This window comes from Aspergillus uvarum (genome assembly GCF_003184745.1).
Source record: "Aspergillus uvarum CBS 121591 unplaced genomic scaffold BO82scaffold_79, whole genome shotgun sequence".
Lineage (NCBI taxonomy): Eukaryota > Fungi > Ascomycota > Eurotiomycetes > Eurotiales > Aspergillaceae > Aspergillus > Aspergillus uvarum.
Genome location: NW_020291376.1, coordinates 144,957 through 162,267, shown reverse-complemented (window position 1 = coordinate 162,267; position 17,311 = coordinate 144,957). Strand labels below are relative to the sequence as shown.

General features: G+C 49.1%; 2 protein-coding genes across 2 annotated transcripts; both read left to right on the top strand.

The window, feature by feature from the left end:
• Nucleotides 1-1,146: 1,146 nt before the first annotated feature.
• On the top strand, nucleotides 1,147-1,416 carry BO82DRAFT_358885 (uncharacterized protein; the record flags this gene model as incomplete). The annotated part of the gene is made up of 1 exon (XM_025636416.1): nucleotides 1,147-1,416. A coding segment is annotated over exon 1 (245 nt), but the record flags the coding sequence as incomplete, so codon positions are not given.
• Nucleotides 1,417-3,668: 2,252 nt separating this feature from the next.
• On the top strand, nucleotides 3,669-6,292 carry BO82DRAFT_295515 (zinc metalloproteinase family protein; the record flags this gene model as incomplete). Its single annotated transcript, XM_025631868.1, has 5 exons — nucleotides 3,669-3,977; nucleotides 4,040-4,135; nucleotides 4,204-5,951; nucleotides 5,975-6,124; nucleotides 6,196-6,292. 5 exons carry the CDS (start codon nucleotides 3,669-3,671, stop codon nucleotides 6,290-6,292), a joined length of 2,400 nt encoding a protein of 799 aa, XP_025486942.1.
• Nucleotides 6,293-17,311: the final 11,019 nt, after the last annotated feature.

Here is a 17,311-nt window from a genome sequence, read left to right as displayed (position 1 = left end):
AGATTGCTTCTACAGAGGGCCTTTCAATTGAAGAAGGCCATGTACTTGTACAAAGCAGGAATCAGGTGGAAGAGACTATACAGACTGGACCTACATTAAACAAACCAGAGACATTGCAACGCCGCGTACGGGCGCCCCCACGCTGCAGTGACTGTCATATTATTGGACATAGACGATTACAGTGTCCAAATCGTGTTTGTATTTAGTTTGAATATAAAAATACATGTTTTGGTGGCTTTATAGAGCTTCAAACTTTTAACCATGGTTTATTTCGGGCGGAGGTGCGTCACTCGCTTGCGCGCGTCGCTCGCTTACCGATTACGTTATCCAACATGTAGGACTCCGCGCAGTGACACCCAACATTCTTCCCCAATTCTTATTCTTATTCTTGTCCCCGGAAATGTTCTTGCGCCATTGCAAGTTTTTCGCAAGTTTTTCGCAAGTTTTTCGCAAGTTTTTCGCAAGTTTTTCGCAGGCGGAGAATATCTCTGCTAGTAACTATTGAGGAGGAGGTTGTATACCAGAAGGGTTTTGCTGGGGCTCCGGAATATAAATCGTCTCAAATAAGCAGGGTTAAGGCTGATGGAGACACCTGGGGACTAGGGTGGTGGAGTGCACCCTGTTGTGCTGCAACGATCAATCAGGTCGAGCTCTCACGGCAAAGCCCACCAGGGAGGGACCCAGACAAGAAGAGCTACGATGTACGTACTCGCGAAGCAAACGAGGAGAAAGTGTATGGAATTACGGGGGCACAGCCGCTGGGATCACAATGAGAGAGAAACAAGGAACTTGCGAAACATGACGTGGACCTGGTCCGGAACATTGGATTTTGCGAGCAGCAGCACCATCGCGGCATTGAAGCCGTCTATCATACAGCTGTCACCTTGGAAACTTCACTGTAATTCATGTGCGTATAGAAGAAACGCTGCAGCGCTCAATAGTACGAGCAGATTGTTCCTTGTAGATAACTACTTTGTGTTGTATGCACACTCTGACAGCTGAGGGTGGTGAGAGTGGTGAGGGTAATGGAACAACGATGGGGCTGTTTTCTCAACGCCATGATAAGGGACAAATCTGCCGTTAATTAGGCCGTTCATGGTGGGCTCCTGGCGACTTCTTTGAGACTAGCAGGACCAAATCCAGGTTGTGGGATGGATCTAGTTCTTAGTAGTCTCAAGGCTGGAGGCTGGAGGCCGGAGCTGGGGGCGCTCCTGGCGCCAAGCTCCCTCTTACCGGCAGGCGCCATCCCGTCGAAGTTGGGTTGGGTTCACCAGCGAGCAAAGATGCCTTACGAGTCACGACAGACGGGATTTGCAGAAAGAAAAAGCAATAGACTTATTCCGGGGATCAATGCAGTGGGACAACCGTGTATGGAGCTGAGTACGGAGACTCATAGGTAGTTGAGAGACGATGTCGTTAGTTGGCCCTTAAGTGGGGAGGAAATCAGGGGAATAAGATAGGGGGACAGCAACTGTCTCTTATCTCGCTGTGAGACTTTTGAGGTATTTAATAGCTTTGCATAGCTACTCCGAGGATGGGAGGGAAAGGGGGAAGGGATCCAGAACCTCCCTCCCTTTCTGCAGGCTGCATCCTGCATCCTGATAACATTCTGATTGTATGTACGGAGTACTGTACAGTACTTGAGTCAAAAGGTATGTGCGCCGAACGGCAGCCAAGAAATATATCAACCACCATCAAAAACCCCTACTGCCGTGCCACTTGAACTGTTCTGCCTACCGGCGTGGTACGTACATAAGCCCTCAACTGGCCGACCGCTCTCGGTTCCAATATCGATTCTCGGAACGGTAAGATAGCAGCAGTTTGCTCTGCTACCACGGAACTGCAGTAAGAGGCTGAGGATAAGACCGAAAGACAAATATAGCAGACGATCGTCTAGCTAGGCTCCACCGAGCCGGGATGGTGAGACGGTGATGCTAGGACGACAGCGAGTGGTTAGTCCACCGTAGTTTAGTCTGGTAGAGACCACTATCTCACGTTCTTGACCATTCTTTCTGCGCTTCTGTTCCTGCCCCCTGTTGGCCAGTGGCATCCAGCCTACGTAACACACCCTTGTCTATTCGCAACGAGCCCCCTCTGGCTGCAGCTTGGCTGTGGCCCCTCCCCTCCTTCTCCTCCTACTCCCTCCCCCCCCCACCTTAATCGCCGATGGCAGCAGTTCACTTGTGATTAGTATTGCTATTTCTGACGGTCTATTGTTCTCCTTTCATCGGGATTCTCGACCTTGTACCTATTGCCAGGGAAACTTCTCGGTCTCGGTCGCTATCGGCTTGCATTCAGGGACCACTGGGGCAGAAGGGCTCACCACCAGGGCTCAAGGGTCTGTGGTTCTCTGCAATTCTGCAGCGTGGAACTCGGGATAGCATGTCGAGGTGAAACAGACGGAGACAGCGAGTCCAAACCAAAGCCGAACAAGCTTTTAGCCGTGGTAACGGAAAGGGAATGGGATCTGGCTCTGACCGGGAGTGATTCAGATAACCCGGGAGGAGATTGGCCGTTGCAGCTCTTTGTTTTTCCTCTTTTTTTCCTATTTGGCTGATTTTGCTTGTTTTGTTCAGCACTTTGCGTGTCTCACATACCAATGACATAACTGACTAGCACAATGGCTGGTGATTGTTCTCTTTTGTTTTAGTTCCAGGCACTAATCGACCCCATCCGGCTTTCCACTTCTCTCACTTCCAATCTCTTTTCTTCATAGTCGTACTGCGGAGTACTAGTATCCCGTCAATACTGTCTGTCCCATTCTCCTTAGTTTCTACCCCCCAAGAAACCCAAGAAAAAGAGAGAGCAAGAAAGAGCGAGCGTGAGAGAAAGAGATAGCAGCAACCTAAGCACCAACCAATTTACCAGTTCCATTCGTTGATTATCCCCCAATTTTCCCTACTACTTTTATTTTTACCCTTATTTTCTCAATTGTTCCACATTATTTTTTTTTACTTTATTTTTTACTGATAATTATATTATTATTATTATTTTCTGTTGGCCCTCCTTTACACCAGAAGTCCCTCCTTCCTTGGTCAAGCCAGCCTCTCTGTCTGCCTCTTGTTCCTAGTTTTTCCCTCTTTTCTCAGCTTCTCTAATCTTTTCCCCTCCCCGCCTTTGACTTGGCTAATGATTTCATTCTAATTGACCCCATTGTTGGTCCTATCTCCCCTCGTTTCTTCTTTTCCTTCTTGCTCTCTTTCTCTCCTTCTTGTCTCTCGTTTGTTTAATCATTCTCCCCACCAACTGTCAATCTGTGAAGTACCATTAAACTTCCAGAAATTCCGGTGATTGCGGGGTGCTTGTTCCAGTCGTTGATCAATCGCAACCGCAAACGGTTGCTTTTTCCCCAGCTTGTTGTCGGGACCATCACCGAACACAGAGCAGCAGCGTGTTAGCCCACGCAGGAAACCCAGCAATTATACCCAGTTTGACGACAGCACATCAGCTTTGGAAATTGACAGTCGCTCGTTCATTCCTGGTGAATTTCGAAATTTCACATTGGGTGGTCGCAGAAGAAAACACCACCCCAAACAAAGCATTGAAGCAGAAGAGACAGACAGGCCAGCGCCGCTCAGCCTCTCTTTCCCTTCCCAGTATACTTCCTCGCCCTCTTTTTAGTCCCTCGACCCTCTTGGTTCAGCAACAGCAAAGGAATATCGTTCACCATGCCGTTATTCAAGACGCTACGTCGACGCTCGAAGGCTAGCTTTACTACCACTAAGTCGCCGGAGACTAAATCGACCGAATCCCACCAGTCTAATGGCGATGTAACTTCGGGGCAATCGTCGTCAACGCTTGAAACAGCTTCATCCAGCTCCCTCACCCCACCTTCCTCGATCAAGCCTACCTTGTCTTCTCCCAACCTTCCGTCGCTGAGCGAGAGCAGCAGCACACCCAGCGCAATCTCACCCCTTGCCGTGCCGCCACAACGACCGGGCCCCCTCACTACTTCTTCTCAGCGGAACAGCGCCTATGTATGTGATCTCGAATCTGCGCGAACTAAAGTTACTTGCTGATGGCCTGGGTTTACTATTAGTTTGGTAGTACTATGTCTGTGAATGGAGTAGGACGGTCGCCCACTCCTTCTTCCCCTTACGCTCCCCGCATCATATCTGTTTCCGAAAACTCCTGGGTACGTGATATGGCCTCTGATGGATCGTGAGTGGGTTCAGGAGCTGACTTTCCGGGGACTTTTCATAGGTGCACCACAAGGTACTGCTTGTTTACGGCCAGGTTGGGGATCCGCGACAGCATCCGCTGGACGGAACTGTCACTGTCTACCATCACCAAGATAGCTTCCCGTCGACCTCATGGCCTGTCACTTCTTCACACTTCAAGACATTGGTGCATCTAGTACCCGGTCCCAATCGACTGCGCTTCGAATTTGTGTCGAGCAAGCATTCGTCCGGTAGCTCTCACCAATCGGTTCATTCATCCTGGATCTGCATCAATTATCTCCCACTGGTCAATGCCCCGCCTTTGCAGTTGGTGATACTGCTCGGAAAGGACTCAGACGGTACCTTCGACACCCCTCCAGAGAAACAACAACGGGATGGAAATGGCCTCGAGACCGCTATGCAAAAGTATCGGATGGCAGCATACCTGTGGCAAGCATTCACCGGGGAACAAATGTATCGCAACAATCTTGGACGGCGCTGCTTCCGGCTCGAGGACGAGTGGCAATTGGGTACGTCAAGTCGTCGCGATGCAACTACTGGCCAAATGCGAAACGAGGCGAAAATCCACGTTGTTCGGACCGAGAAGACAGTCGCGGAACTCCGGGATCTCAACATCGCGCAGCAGAATGGCTCTGCTACCCAGAAGGACGAGCTATTCCAAATCGCGAAAGATGCCGTGAAGGACTACTTTCGCCTTCAGCCAGGCCAGAAGCAGTATGTCTCCGTGTTGCTTCTCGACTCACACTGGGACACGGGCTCTCAAGTGATCACTGGTCATGCCGCCCTGGGCTCGGACTCCGGAGACCTCAAGCTAGCGATATTCGGCTCCCATAGCCTTCACAGCTACCCATCTAATTTGGAAGAAGTCGTGGATGCCTTCACCGATTGCACCAGAACTAACACCGACTGTGTAGCCAATGATTGCGGAGAGGCTGGATCCAGCTGGGAAGCTGCCAACATCGGTATTGGAGCGCATCTTCATGAGGTCGGTCACCTCTTCGGGTGTCCGCACCAAGAGTCGGGCATCATGCTTCGGGACTATGTCCGTCTCAACCGGTCTTTCCTCACACGCGAGCCCTTTTCCACCCGAACGAAGACTCAAGGTCTTAAACTGTGCTTACCACAGGATGAATGTGGCTGGCATCGACTTGACGTTCTGCGGTTCCGGTTCCACCCCTGTTTCCGATTGCCCAGCGATGCTCCTATAGGCTCCGATGACAGCATTCAGGTTTGGCCCGTCGAAAACGGCAAAATCGTTCTCACGGCTCCATCGGGAATCGCGTTCATTGAACTCTATGCCGAAGGAGACAATGTTTGCCACAACTTTATCGAGTATATGAACAGTGAGTCCAGCAGCAACGGGCTTCCAAGGCAGATCACCGTCACAGAGACTGAACTGCGTCAACGCGTCTTCGGCAACGATAAGGAGAAGAAGAAGAGCGTCAAAATGATTATCTACTCCGGAGCTCTTGGCAGTCACACCGTGGATTCGATCAGTACCCTGAAATCGAAATTATCCCTAGTGAAACTACCCAAGAGCCATACCGGCTACAAGGGTAGACAATTAGGGCTTTCTCAGTTGGAAGGAAGCCAGCCTGAGCAGCTGTTGTTGGATTGTGCCTTTATCTCGACCAAGCTCTTGACATCGGTCCGAATCTATCACGGCGCGGCAGTTAATGGACTTGAATTCTTCTATGAGGATGCTACGAGTCAGCTCTTTGGCAACAGGGAAGGAAAACCTGGCGGTGATGATTTCGTGCTCGGTAAGCTGTCTCCCGTGTCTTACCTAGTAGACAGGCACTAATGACAGAATTAGACACTCGGAGGGGGGAGATTTTGCTCGGTTTTTATATTCGGGCCGGCCACTGGATTGACGCTATCGAGATCTTGACCAGTCAAGGGAGGAAATCTGGCATGTTCGGAAATGCTCAAGGAGGCTCAGGGTAAGAATAGCCCTTCGCATGATTTCGTCGCTTTTCATTGCAATGCTTTGGAACTGACAAGTTGGCGTTAGACACACTTTAATACCTCCTTTGGGATACAAAATCGCCGGAATTACGGGCTCCAGTGGGTCCTGGATCGACGGATTCTCACTAGTCATCATGCACTAATCTGACATTGTGTGATGACCATAAGATTTCTCACATTCCCTTGCTTGGGTTTGCGGCCCAGGCTACCCGAATGGAAGGGCAGTTGGCTCTCTGCGACCGACCGACGCAGTCCCTAAACGCCGGCTCCGTGCCTCGATTACGAGCGACTGTTGCTCCTCCGAATACATTTCTTTCACGCCTTCAGTTCGATGAACAACGCAGGATACCCCTTTGAATGCGTCTTTTCTTCACCCTTCTTCATTTGTGTCAGGATGTGCTTGCAAATTGATCTGCTAACTAAATACCCGAGGCGGTGACCCATGTTGATCCCGCAAGTGGCACTATCCGAGTTTTATTGCATACTCCAGCCCCATGTTGCATGTTGCATTATATCTGTGCATGTAGAGGCGCAGATCTTCAGACGCGGTGCCTTTATGTTTCCTTATTGCGTTGTGGGGTCGACATTGGGCGGCGCCCAGGAGTTTCTGTGGCCTTGATTGAGATTTTTTTGTTGTTAGTGTCCTGCTGCCTACCTTGGGTGGGAGGAGGTTACTGGGCTATTGTACGCCAGGACGCGGAGAGGTATCCCATGAGAAAGGCAGGCCTTAACATCACGGGTGTTGATAGTGGGACATACCTGTTAGGAGAACATAATTGACGTTGGCCTGAGGGCTCATAGATAATCATATATTTGCTATTTTCCAGGTTGCTCAATGTAAAGGATTGTAAATGTTACAGCGTCCAGTCCACTTGTTGCTTGGTCAGACCGAATGCCTTGCGTCAATGACTTGGTGGTCTCCCTATCATCCATTATGCAAGAGCAGCAACACGAACATGCACTTGTTGAGCAGTATCACAGAAAGGAAGTCTACCTACCTAATCAAGTAGCAGTCCGGACTTACCCTACCTCTTCATTTGTTGACTCTCACCCAGTAACGTGCCTCCAGTGTCTCCTCGGGGGAGGATCGTGCAACATCAACGACCACGAGATAATTCCGACTCGTCCCGGGCACTCAAACTCTTGTTGGGGGGAAATGTATCTCGGGATCTTAACTTTGTGTGAATAAACTCTATAGTACAGTTGATGCAAGCTTTCGTTCGTTCCATGCATGAGGAAGACTCGACTCGACTGGACTTAGCTGAGCACCCCAACCCCCACCCCACCCTCGGCCTTACCGTGAGTACCTCAGGGGGAGCTAAAGGGGGACTCCTTCCCTTTTCTTCTTCCAGTGGGGTGTCATGCCACAATGTATTGTAGGAGGCTAGGCTACTTGCCACGGTTTGAGGTTGTAGGTAGGTAGGTAGGTAGGTAGGTGGGAAAGCAGCAGGTGGCGAGGGGATTCTATACCATAGTGTGTGTCTTGCGGGATTTTGGACGTTGCAGGCTTGGCTTTGCAGGCTTTGGTTTGCAGCGAAGATGATAATGACAGCGTGATGTTGGGGATGATCCCCCCGTGATCTAGGGGTCCATGTACATATATTGTACGGATCACACCGGCGGCCAGTCACCCGGGCCCATAGGGGACAGGGATCAGGGATGTCTACATCTGTACGGAGGTATAGTACATGTACATACAACAGTTACAGTGACCCTGGGCACACGGTGGGAAAGGAGAATGGGGGGGGTGGGCTCGGCAGATGGGATGGCTGCAGCGATGAGTAAAAAGCAAACAAACCGCACGTAGCCTTACCTTGTGATCGCCAGCCACCACCACCATTAGCAGTCAACGGTCAGGTACATACTTCCTTCATCTGAACTCCCTCCCCATTCCCCTCCCCGCGTCCCATCTCAGCGTTGGGGGGCTCTAGATTTCAACTACGGCCACGGCTACAGATACTTCATTCCCCGGTTGTAGATTTCAGCTGCGTGAAGGAAAGAATGGGAATGGAAATGGGAATGGAAACGGGAACGGGGGTCTTGAGGGGTTTGTTTCTTACTGGCGATGTTACATAATCTAATGGGTTATTGTCTGGGTGTAACTGGACGAGGCAAGAGGAGCTGGACTAGAAGTAGATACTGGGTAGTTGTTATCTGCCTGCCTGGCTGTCTGACTTTCGGGCTCGCTTCCGAATGATCACCTTCACTTACCCAGTAAACCCCCCCCCGGGTGGTTTCTGATCTTTGGGTTTTGTGTGCTGTGCAAGAGTATGATGGTTCCTTGGGATTGGGGATGGAATGGGGGTAGATCTTGGGGGAGTGTGTGATCAAGATGCCTAAGACTGGATGAAGTGCCTGTCGATATCAATCGTGGTAGCCCACGTTCCAACGAAAAGGACGGAACGGATCTATAATCCCACACGTCTGATTGGGAATCGGGAAGTGATGATGAGGATACTATAAGTAACTTCAAGTTACCACTAGAAGCGGGCTTGGTGTCGAGGATTCCCGCGGGGGTGTGTACAGTAGATGACCTCATGGTTCGAAACGCACCCTAAGGTTACTTACTACTCCTGTAGGTAGCTACCACGGGTTGCTGTCTGGTTCCTCCGTCCAATCTTATCTCCCTCGGGGGTCTTTTCCTGTCGACCACTCAGGGATGAGAAGCTTCTTCGGGGCGTCGATGTTACGGTACCTAGATTTGTGCTGGCCATGTTGGTGGGTGGTACCGGGGTTCCTGGTTCCGAGGTGGCGCCGTGGATGGGTTGGATGGTGTTTTATGGGTTGAGGTATGGGTGTGTATGGTATTGTCGATACCGATTATCTTCGCAATTGTTGGTACTTTCTGAGCGTGGGGATTGTAGGTTGATAGTGTAGTCTTGCTTGGTAGATACCTAGGTATGCAGGAGGTGGAAGATTGTGGGTTGCAACGAGTAGGATGAGACTGAGATATACCCCGTACCGCACTTGACTTTATGGCCGGAATTACTACTTCACCTGTATTTCTACATAGTGTTTTAAGGCCAGGATATGTAGAAAATTGCCGAGAGAATCGTTAGATGATACACAGAGAAATCCACCAGGCAAAGCCTGATAATATAACTGTTATCGAGCGTTTTGAACTATATGAACAAACCTGACTCGTTGTAATAGTTCAGTAATCTAGGTCAAGTACCTTTCGAAAGCTACCTACCATCTTATCCAACTAGTTCATAGATGAATTGGTTCTCTCGCTGACATCGTATGGATAACGCGTACAGACATAACATAAATACCTGCACCCAGGCTTGTGAATAGAGATGGACATCCGATTCAAACGGGAAGCCCTACACCCCTCCTCCCCCCGACCCGACACTCTGGTAAGCTACGTCCGTGTGTCGAGATGGGGGAGAAATGGAGACGGGGGGAGGAAGAAAAACAATAGTACCGTACCGATATTACTTTACTTCCCGTTTCTGCCCTTCTCTCCCGGAAAATGTACATACTGTATGTATGTACCTGTACAATGTTTCAGACAATGACTTATTGTCTATCGCATCTATGGTAATCTATTCATCTGTACACAATCCTTCCTTTCCACGAGCCAATAATAAAGATAAGCTGGACGATGACAGACACTGGGTGGGCGGTTGCGCTGGTTGAACTACGATATGATTGTCGATGTGGAAGATCATGATCTCCTAGTTTATGAAGAAGATTCCATTTCTATTCCACGCAAGGGCCATACACGAACAAAAATACCAAGGCCGTGGAATCCACCACCAGAGCATGGAACACACACACAACACAGAGTTACTGAGTGATACACAAGAGATTTCGTTTACTTGTATGAGTAGTAACAAAATGCGCCAAGCAGGAAAAAGAAAAGCGAATGGGTCCCTCCCAGGGGGGAGAGACAACAACGCTAGTTCGGTTACTATCAGACGCCACAGTGGAAATCATCTTTGGTTGTTTTTGTGGTCTTGTCGCTCCGGTGTCTAGATGAGTTGATTTTTTTTTTCACTTCTTATTAATTTATTTTGATCTGCAGGATGTGGGTTTCTTCTATGACATCATGAATGTTAGAAAAGTGTGTAACTACCATGAGTAGTTACTACGAGCAAGCACTGTACAACTATAATAGAATTGTTTAGCCTAGAGCAGAGGGCTGAGTCTCTTAGTAAGCTGCCAGATGATTAGTAAGCTCTGTCTTGCCGATAAACAATGGCGAAAAAAAGACTGTTGCCCCAAAGGGACAAGACAGTAGCTTACTTAGACTTAAGTGCAGTGGGGTCGATGAAAGTCAGAGAGATTGAACAGGTGCTAAGTTTAGTCGAAGCTAAATTTTCATGAGTACAGTACATAGCACTGCTGCTGCTACTGCTGCTGAAAGCTACCCACTGAGACCAATTGCTTCTGACTCTCGACGGAAGTACTCGGCGTCAATTGTTCAACCATGGCTCGATATACTCCGTCGATTGTCGCCCCCCTTCTCCTCGCATAGCATACCTCTTTCCAGAAGCAATGGCAACACAGACAAGCGGAAATCGCCCACAACATACAACGCCATATGTATGTAAAGCTTACCTATCTGTTGTCCTGGAACTTTTCTCCGCGGAAGGGTACGTACGCCTTAGAACAGAATTCAGCACATTGCCCCCTCATTCTTTCGAGAAAGGACAGCTGGTTTCGACACTTCATTCTAATGAGGCGAAGATAATCCCCACTTCCCGTCCCAATCCCGACCGACCACCACTACATCCCTCCCTCGCCCCCTCGAGATTATCCCCATACGTACCCTTGGTGATACTCAAACAGTGTATCGCGAGGGAGAAGAGGGGGGGGGGGGGGAGGTCGATGCACCGGGCAAACAATCCCAAGCCAAGCTAGATAGCATTGGGCATTTCCGTTCCTTACCGTGGACCTTAGGTACGAGTAACTCAGCCTGAGGAAGGAGGGGCGGGGAGGGAAGCAAAGCGGCAAGCCACCACCACCACCAATCTGTAGATCCCGCATATCAATTTGTTTTCATCGTACCTGTCACCACGCACTGCACCTTAACTGACACAACAATCTGCAGTCCACCACCCTCCCCGACTCCCACGACTCATGATAAGACACACGCACCCACACATACACACATACGCCTACACGCGGCTGCGCGCGACCGCGGCCAGGATACCGGGAGAACCTATTTAGGACAATCCAAACGAAACCTATCCAGCAAAGCCCCCTCAACCTTTCTTTTCTATCTTTCGATTTCTTCGTTCTCTGATGGGGAAGAAGATTGGGTTGGATTGGATATATTTTCCTACCTTCACTCTCAGCTCTTCCCTCCCCGTCTCGCGTCATGTTCTCTTCTTTGTTAGTCAGTACGCATAGTTAAGTTACGAGTAGTAACGAGAAGACTTGTGGCAGCTATTGAAGCTGCTACCCCGGTAACTATCTCCTCCCCCTCACCCCCAGCATCGCATTCCCCCTCTTCTTTCCCCCCGCTTCTCAGAAGCTTTTTTATATGGTTTCGAAGGTGTCAGATGTCGAAGGTTTTAGAAAATGTTAAAGAATGTCAGAAAAAAAAAAAGAAAAAAAGAAAGAAAGAAGGAAAGAAAGAAAAAGGGCGCAACGTTTGGTAACACGATGACCCCTCCTTCGAATGCGCGCGCGCGGGGATCGATAATGGATGGAAGAGGCGCATGAGCTGGTGGTTGTTTTGGTTTTCCGATTTCGGTAAATCCTACATACTTTTCTTCCATCCAAGTGCAGGAGGGCTGCTTCATCCTTGTTTTTTTATGGAATATTCTGTTTCTTTGTGGGAAACGGGGCGAAGCGATTAATATTCAATCCTTTGAAGGAGAAGATTGCAGAGCACACGGCTTTGCGCGATGGGCACATCTTTGAGGCTTGTCATCCCTGCTTGTGATCTTTCCCTGGACCTGACCTTTCCTCGTCATGTGTACTGTACTGTACTTTGTTTCTCTGCCGTCCGACGCGGCAGAGAAGCGGGCAGTGCACTATGATTTGTTATTCGATTGCGGGAAACAGGTCAAAGCCTTACGCAGTAGAGATGCGGTTGCGCTAGGCGGGACGGGGAGATGGGATGGATGGTCGGGTAGGATGGGATGGGATGGATGGAAGGATAGATGCCGGACGGGATCAATGGAAGCGGGCGCAGGGTTCAGGTAGGTAAAGATGTGTGAGTGTGTGTCGGATGGTGTCGAGTCAGTGAGAGTGGCAAGAGCTTCACTAGCTCAGCTGATAAGTAAAACTCCTAAGCATCTGTATATCGTATCCTCAATACGATCCGGTGTGCCTCTGAAGATCAGTTTTGAGAAGCAGATGAGAAAAGCGATTGGATTGGCGGGTTGAGTAAGAAGATGATTTTGGCATTATCATTGTGGATCATGGATGGAGTGGATAGTAAGGTACCAGCCTCCCATACTTCTCCCGGAACTGTTTTGGTTGATGACCATTCGTGGATGTCGAAGGGAATTGCATTGTTCTCAAAGAGGTTCAAATCTCGTGATCGGAGACAGTCGGTGGTTAGGTAGTTGATGGATGTGAGGTCTGACTAACCATAACTAACTTCACACCTGTTGATTGCTTTGGCTAGTAAGTTGCGAATTATTCAGTCTGAGCGAATCATGGGAAGAAAATGCATCAGAAGGAGGAGGGATCATATTCATAATGGCATCAGATATAAGGAGATTCAGTGCGGAAGGATTCAATGTATCTCATGCGCTCATTGCAACCGCGTCTTCCCCCTCCCCTCTCCCTGGGGTTCGCTGCAGCGGGAGATGAACCGGTTGTTTAACTACCGGCGCTTTGTCAGTGGTAAGCTAGTCAGTTTACTTAATCTTTTTTTCTTTTTCTTTGGGATGCGCGCGACCGGGGGTGGCGAGGGTACTTCCAGATTGAGTGGACACTTTGTCTGGCTGGCTTACTTGCCTACCTGAGCGAGAACATATGATTATTGTCACTTTGCTCGAGTCAGTTCAGTCAGCTTTCGAGAACAAAGGCAATGAAAATGGATTGATTACCTAAAAAAGATACCCTTTTTGCATCCATCCTCCAGCACTGTGCTAGCACTTATCTTTTCTTTTCTTTTTGTCGGGGCGGTGAGTAAAAAAGCAATTCCCCTCCCCCTTTCCCTTTCCCCATAGGATACCACATTTTTACCTATGATTGTGGATAGGATTGAACACACATTCTGTCTACATTCAGTGAACAGTTACGGAAGTAGTTTTCGGGCCACGGACGTACGTTGTCTGGACCCGGATAATATATGCGGGTTGCAAAGCGATAACTCTCCAAAATAAGTTTGGCTAGCTATTTTGGGAGAAGTCCACTCGGGAGTTGGGATCTGGATCTGATCATTGCTCGACAGAGGAACGGTAGGTATGATTCACTGTCATACTCCATATATTAACCAAAATCCTACCTACGGAGAATGGAGTTCCATACGGCTCTTTGTTCAGCGAATGAGATGAACCCTTTGCGCGTACCCCACCCGGTGCGCCGGGATCGTTGTTCTCCTCTACATTAACTAATGGCTAGACTAGCTTGGGCTGAAACTGATGTCATCGAGTTCATGCTTATTATGAGGAGATGTGTGTTCGTGGGAATGTGTGTGGATATGGTACTCCATTAGTCGCACGGCTGTCTGTGGCTGCAGACAATAGCGGGTGGGTGTGGAATTGTGGAGGAACAGTTTCTCTTCCAATTCTCTTCCCCTCTTGCTTGGCTTGTCTCGAGATTTCCGTTCCTGTCTCATTTGAGATCTGTACCTTAGTTTTCCATACATACTGTACATGCTATGTAGTTAAGATGCTCTATGTACTGCACCTACTGCGATAAAGTGCGGCACGCTACACCCCTCCAGGTCAAAACCATGATCCCCTTCTTCCCATCTTCCCATGGGACATCCATCATTAGACACACACACACACACACACACACACACACACACACACACACACACACACGCCGATTCCGGGCAAGCCTGCCCGAACTGCACCTCGACTGAAGGAGTGTCGAGGGGTGAGGGAGATTTCCGGTACGGCAGACAGCCAGTTACAATCAAACGTCCAGCCTGGTTGTGTATGGGACAGACATATACCTTACTGCAACCTCTGCTCCTTTTCCAAGGTATCGAACATGCCGTATACGTATACCTATCCCCTTAGTGCCTAGGGAACTGTCGAGACATTTCAAGTTGCGTGTCGCACACGACGCAGTAAGTGAGGCTCCCTGCGCGCTCACTTGTTTCGCTGATGCCCGTTGTATGTGTATATATCTGTACGATGCGCGGGTTTATCAATCCGATTGTCACTTGGCTTTGCCGCTCGCGGAAAACATATATATCAAAGTGGCCATCGGCCTCTTCCAAGGAAGAGTTGCATTCCGACCGCGAGAGTTTCTGTGAAAAGGCGCATAAATCCAATGAGTTGTCTACATTGTTACATAGTCTAGCAAGAGTGTAAGTCCTAGGAAGTCGATCTTAGCTGTAATATGATGCGATCCCGCCTCACTCATCCCCACGTATATGATCCGAGTGGTATGATAGGGGTTTGGATCCGAACAGTTCCGTCCGACGAACCTAGTACCCCAGATTGAGGCGAGCGGTCAGATCAGCATTGAAACAGTAGTTGACATTGACGAGCGGCTGCTCTAGAAGGATCAGGACCCTGGTCCAATTGCTGCTTGAAGACGTTTGATATATGTACATAAGTCTGTCTGTGATCTCTGTTTGAGACAAAAGAGTCTGCGCATCAACACGCACCCGGAAGGGGGGGGGGGGGGGGGTGGATGGCTTGCACTGCCGATTAGTAGACCGAGATTTGTGTCGCGACCGAGTTCGAGAACTACTGTGTATGTACATACAGCAAGGCAGTTTGTTAGAGCCTAGCCTGTCGGGTAAACAAATGACAATAATACTTGGGCTGAATGTCATGCTCCAGATAGTGGATCAGCTAATTTCACCCCTTTCATATGCCATAGGCATTACAATTCCGAGGGGCGACAGTCTGAGAGTCTAACCACATACAGATATGTAGGTGATACTATGTACGAGTACTCAGTAGAATGTATGAGTATGTACTAAGTATGTACTCGGCTACGGAGGATTAAGAAACCATTTGCCGTTCTACTAAGTAGCTAGAAGGTTATTACTGTACACATACTGTACTCCGTGCCCTATTCATATAAATTTGAAGGCTTCCTATGATGTAACTGACCCGGGGCTCTCCCGCCCTTAGCGGATACCTGGCTTTGATAGGCCATCAATGGGCTGGCCGACCGGGGCAGTCAATCCCTCCCCTTGAATCGGATCAAAAGTCCAACAAATAAGATCACTTGTTTAATAGATTTGATCACACTAAGCAATACATTTAATGGGTCCGTCCGACTATCATTTCCTTTCCCTTTCCCCTTATTCCTTCCGTCAAACTTGTCAGCTGGAACGGCAATGAACCACTCTGATGCTTCTTCGGTCTTAGTACCTAGATCTAACTTAGCGAGAGACATCAAAGGGTGGATGCGGCACGCAAGCACAGACAAAATGACGTAGTGTTGCCTGCTCGCCTGGAGTCCTAGACGAGGAAACAGTTCAAAGTAAGTACCGTGGATCGTGGACCTCCACCATCCATGGGCACCCGCCCGTCTAGGTACGGGTGTCGGACCTTTCGTACAGGCTCTAACCCATCGCACTCAAAAGTACCACTGCGGGGACTAACCCAGCTCGGTCTGGTCTAACCAGCTGTCTAAGTACCGGCTACTTAACTAGTTACCTAGTAGTACTGGATGTACCTACTGTACGTTGTACTACCGTACCTCTCGTACTGTCATACTCAATACACCTTCCCTATCACAATACACACTGTCTCATGTAACAAGCTTCTGGGGAGATCCGTCCGATGTGACCCGGAAGCGCTCTTTCTCATGTTGCTGATTGGCGGGTTTCGACTCCAAGCAATCCCGACCGTTAGAAAGCCTAAACCGCACTTACAATCCCCATACAACCCACTCTCGCTGCCGTACACAGTTATGTTACAGTATCAGAAAATCGACCCCGTGAGGGAGGAAAGGGTGGTGGGTTATCAATGTTTTGCATTCATGTCAAGTCAGGAGGGCATGCAGAAGTAAAATTGAGTTGCAGCATGCTTTCGAAAGAAGGAAACAGGAAACAGAAAAAAAAAAAAGGTTAGCTGCAGAAAACAGGCAAATGTAGGGAAGTATAGTACCACCATATGTCTGTGCTTCTAGGGTCGAAGCATTGTGTCATAGCCATCACCTATCCGCAGGATACGGTTTAGTTAGAATATGGTTCAATGTTTGACCCCGTGCACGACAGAATTAAGCTCCCGGTCCAGATCCATCAACATCTCCATCATGGATCCTAGGCGAGGTCGGACGTTTCACTTGTTCAAGACAAACCTTACAATTGGGGTGTTTATCCACCCGGCCTTACCCTACTACTCTCTATACGGAACTCATTCTCCTCCACCACTCGAGTCGTCTGGATTGCCAACCAACAGCGTGATGCTATTCCCCCCCCCCAGGCTCTGTCGTACAACTGCTCGTTCGGACGAATCTGCTCATCCCTCGCAGCATTGGGACTCTCGCCACGAGTCATTCGGCTTGTAGTGGGTACAGATTGTGAGACCGATCGTAGCTTAGGTGTCTCCGATTTGATATGCTCTCATCGATTGTTGATCGGAAACAGATGTTCAGTGGAACGCTTCTAAACTTTTTTCCCTTCTATTTTGACCTTATAGTCGCGCTCGTACCCTCTAGCCCACGGCCGTTTTCTAAAGTTATGATTGAAGATCGGTACTTAGCTTTTCAAGAGAGGTCAGTCTAGGCCGTATACCTGCCTACTTAGGCAGTAGCTCGGCTTTTCGCTCTCCTTTCGACTCTTCATTGAGTTATCGGCTCCGGTCCCCACTGTAACGGGCAAGAACGGAGGCTGGAAATGGGGGGTCCTTCGGGGGTGGAGGAGGAGGAGGGGCATTGGGAGCAAGCAGTCCAGTAGGATAAATGAAGATATATTTCTAGATATCTCTCTCTCCGAAATCTCGGTACACTCATCAATTTGTTTAGGCGGAGGGTGCCCACTCTCTGGGTGGTTTCTTGGCCCTGATCCCGACCTGGGATAGGATCGGAACGGGCATACTGCCCCGAACGCG